Here is a 3,660-nt window from a genome sequence, read left to right on the forward strand (position 1 = left end):
GGTGATGTCTATGGAGCGCAAGTGTGGTTGGGACACGCTGCTGTGTGCTGACACCCAGCACTATGCCATGGGTCTGCTGGCCAGGTGAGACCCCCTTCTCCCCACTGCCCCTGGCATTTGTGCCTTGTGCTCCACACAGTCCCTGTGGTCATGGGCAACGGAGCCTCGTCACTGAGGGATGTCCAAGGAGCCTGAAAAAGGCTGGGAGAGGAGAGTGCCCAGAAGGGGCCACTTCCCAGAGCACCCACATCCAGTCCAGGGATGCTGGGGAAAGACCAGACCTCTCTGAGTCAGTCCTGGGAGAGGTTTGCCCCCCACCTCAGGGTCTCCTTTTTTCCCCCTGCCAGGGAGATGCGTTATGACTTGACCCCACTGTGTTCCCATGTGGCACATTGCCTTCTCCTGCTGCTCAGCAGTGAAAAGCCAAGGTGGGATCTGCCCTTGCTGGCATTCCTTGTGGAGGTGAGCCTGGTGGCCAGCGCTGCCTCACTGAGCTGCCTCCCAGCTCTGTGCCCTCCCACAGCCACAGCTGACAGGGACGGTGCCCACGCCCTGTGCTGCTGCCTGGGCCCGGCCCTGTGCACTTCTGGGCTCCTGCTGGATGGCTCCACTGTCACTGCCCTGTGCCTTTCAGGTCCTCGAGTGCCTGGACTTGAGGGAATGTGCTCGCACTCTTGTGAAGATCATGTCAAGTTGCCTGCAGATGGAGTGCAGGGAGTGGCGTCGCCTGGCGCTCAGAGGCCTCGTGGTGCTCAGCAAGGATCCCTCGATGGTGAGAAGGGGGCTGTGGCTGAAGCTGCGCTGGGGAAAGCAGCCCTTGGGCGTACAGGGCTTCAGGAGCTGAGACAGCTGCTCTCAGCTCTCCTGCCTCACCTGCCTCAGTGCTTGGCATCAGGCCTTTGTGGGCCCTGCAGCAGCAGGGTGGGCTTGCAGTGCCAGGGCTGTGTTGGCGGTGCAGCCGTCCATGGCTTTGCAGCACAGCCTTGTGTTCCACACAGGCCAGCAGAATGTGCAGTCTGTCTCCGAGCCTTCTGGAGCTGCTGGGTGATGCCGATGGAGAGGTGGTCAGCATGTCCATCCATGTGTTCACAAATGTGCTCCAGGCAGACATCCTGGTATCCAGCACCACTGCCCCAAAACTGGCTGAGGCACTGCTGCTGCTCTTTGACCATGTAAGGCTCTGTGTCCCCAGTTGCAGGCACTGGCTGCTGCCCAGAAACTTTGCCTAGGTGAGCCTGGAGTAATTGTTCTAAAGGCCTCATCCTCTTCCATTCCTCCAGGACAACAGCTATGTGCAAGTGCTCTCCCTTCAGCTCTTCTTCAGGGTGATGGACTTGGTAGTGGATGAGGGAAAAAAGCCCCTTGCAAAGATTTTGAGCCAAAGCCTCCTTCCACTCTTCTTCCACTGCCATGATGAGAACCAGTGTGTGGCAAAGGTGAGGTTTTGTGTGATGCTGGTGGATCTCGGGGAGGGGGCTCGGCTGCCTCCTGCCCTGGCACCTCATTCACTGCAGCCTCCTGCAGGCCTTGACACAGGGATGTGGGTCCTGTGCCTTGGCCTGTGGGGCCATCTCTGGGTTTCTGCTGCCCTCCAGGCCTCTTGGGAAACGCTGCTTCGTGTGGCAAGGTTCCTGAAGAGGAGGAAGCTCAAGCAGCTGGTGAAGAAGGGGCAGCTGTCAGAGTTCACCGAGGTCCTGGTAAGGAGGGCCTGGAAGCCCCAGGCTCAGCCTGGAGAAGGTCCCTGAGGGCGGTGCTCATGTGTGGGGCTGGCAGTTGTGCCCGCTGATGCGGGCTCTTCTCCAGGCTCCCGTGGGCCTGAGTCGGGTGCCCATGGAGCCCCGGACCTGCGGGGCTGCGGGCCGGCACCGCGGCTCCCCGGGCAGCAGCCGGCCCTCTGCCCCTCCCTTCGGGAGCCCTTAGCCAGCGGCTGCTGGCCGCGCCTCAGGGCTGCGCGGGCAGGCGAGGCTGGAGCTGGGCGCAGGCAGCGCAGGGCCCAGGAGCGCCAACCCTTCCCTCCTGCTGCTCTCTCCAGCTGGCAGAGGACAGGAGCCGAGCGGCCGAGCACCTGCGCCGGGCGCTGCGCTTCCTGGATAGCCCACAGGAGCCCCTGCGAGCGGCGGCCGTCAGGATCATGGGTGAGTCCCGAGCCCGGCCTCCTCCCCGGCCCGCCGCAGCTCGGCCCCGGCCCCGCCTGCTGCCCCGGCAGCGCCAGCCCGGCCCGGCGCCGTGGAGCCCCGCCTGGCCTGGGCGCTGCTGCCGCCCTCTGGCAGCCGTGCCCTGGGGCGGCAGCGTGCGGCAAGGGCCCGGGCTGAGCCCTGCCTGGCCAGCAGCCCGTGTGGCCACAGCGCCGGCAGCGCCGCTGGCAGGGAGCTGTGCCGCTGGGGCCGCGACAGGCTCTGTGTTCACAGGCATGACCGGGATGGTCACGATGGGCTGGAAAGAAGAGCTCCAGCTCCTCAATGAGGGTGAGTGCGGGCAGCGGGCTGACAGCGGGGGCTGCCACTGGGGGAACTGCAAGTCCTGCTCTGGCTGCGACAGGCTTCGCTCCCTGTGTGGACAAGCACAGAGAGATCTCAGGGACAGGACCTGTGTGGGGGACATTTGTGGCCAGCACCTTCTGGCTGATCCCATTGTCTCCTGCTGCCTCCTGTCTATAGCAAGAGGTGGGGGGTATGGCCCTGGCAGGAAGGCCTCCTTGGCTACATGCAGATCCAGGCTCTGACTGTGCCTCTGCTCATCTCTCTTCCAGCCCTTCAAGGCCTGAGAAGAGATGACAGCCCTTCCCAAATGAACATAGTTGTTCAACGGAGAATCGTTGAGAGATCTGCAGAACTACGTTTCTCTGGTGGCTCAGAAGAACCATTGCTCCTAAAAGTCCTAAAAACACCATGGAAGAGGAGATCACCTTGAGAGGCCAGAAGAGACAGAAGAGACCAGCTGGAGCTTCAGGCACAGCTGATGATTGGCATAGCTGAGCCGCTGGGAAGCTCCAATAGCTCCTGCCTTCTCCCTGCCTGTTGACAACTCCATGCCTCCCCCCAGCCCTCAGACCCTGCCCGTCCTCTTTCTTCCCTCCCCACTCCTCCCTTTGCTTCGCCTTCCATTAATAAACAGTTTGGCTTCTTCACTTTGCCTGCATCCCTGTGGGGCTGATGCACATCCGGGGCCCTGGGACACACTGGCCCCTGCTGCCATTCTCTCCCACAGACCCAGAGGAACAAGGGCAGGTCAGGCTGGAAAGGTCCCTGTGCTGAAGGTGCAGCTCCACAGCACTGTGCAGTTCCACAATCTTGTTGGGCACACTGAAGGCCAGCAGAGGGACAAGGAGCCTGTGTGTCAGGACCAAAGTCGCATCTAAGGCCCTGCCATATTTGGTCCACTGTTGTGCATGTCAACAAGATAATGAAGAGCAGACAATGAAGGAAACTTTATGGTTTAACTGGTGGGAATTTGACTATACCTGGAAAAACTCCACCCCAGAAGAGGAGATGTCAGGCCTGGTTATGGGCTGGAGGGATGAAAAGGACAAAATGCCCATCCTTTTGATGCAGGGGATGCCCTGAATTTGGGTGGCCAGCCTGCTCCTCCCACTGGAGCACCATGCTGAGACACCCTGAGAGCAGCCCAGTGCTCCTTGCTCCTCTCTGCTGACCCATGAGC

At 61.4% G+C, this 3,660-nt stretch overlaps 1 protein-coding gene across 1 annotated transcript; it reads left to right on the forward strand.

Annotated features, from left to right (window-relative positions):
- The first annotated feature begins 659 nt into the window (after positions 1-659).
- On the forward strand, positions 660-3,127 carry LOC134429356 (uncharacterized). Its single transcript, XM_063176496.1, has 7 exons — positions 660-772; positions 999-1,172; positions 1,281-1,436; positions 1,596-1,697; positions 2,033-2,135; positions 2,409-2,465; positions 2,750-3,127. The coding sequence occupies exons 1-7, from the start codon at positions 686-688 to the stop codon at positions 2,908-2,910; spliced, it is 840 nt and encodes a 279-aa protein (XP_063032566.1). The 5' UTR covers positions 660-685; the 3' UTR covers positions 2,911-3,127.
- Positions 3,128-3,660: the final 533 nt, after the last annotated feature.

The sequence above is a fragment of the Melospiza melodia genome, chromosome 25 (genome assembly GCF_035770615.1).
Source record: "Melospiza melodia melodia isolate bMelMel2 chromosome 25, bMelMel2.pri, whole genome shotgun sequence".
Taxonomy (NCBI): Eukaryota; Metazoa; Chordata; class Aves; order Passeriformes; family Passerellidae; genus Melospiza; species Melospiza melodia.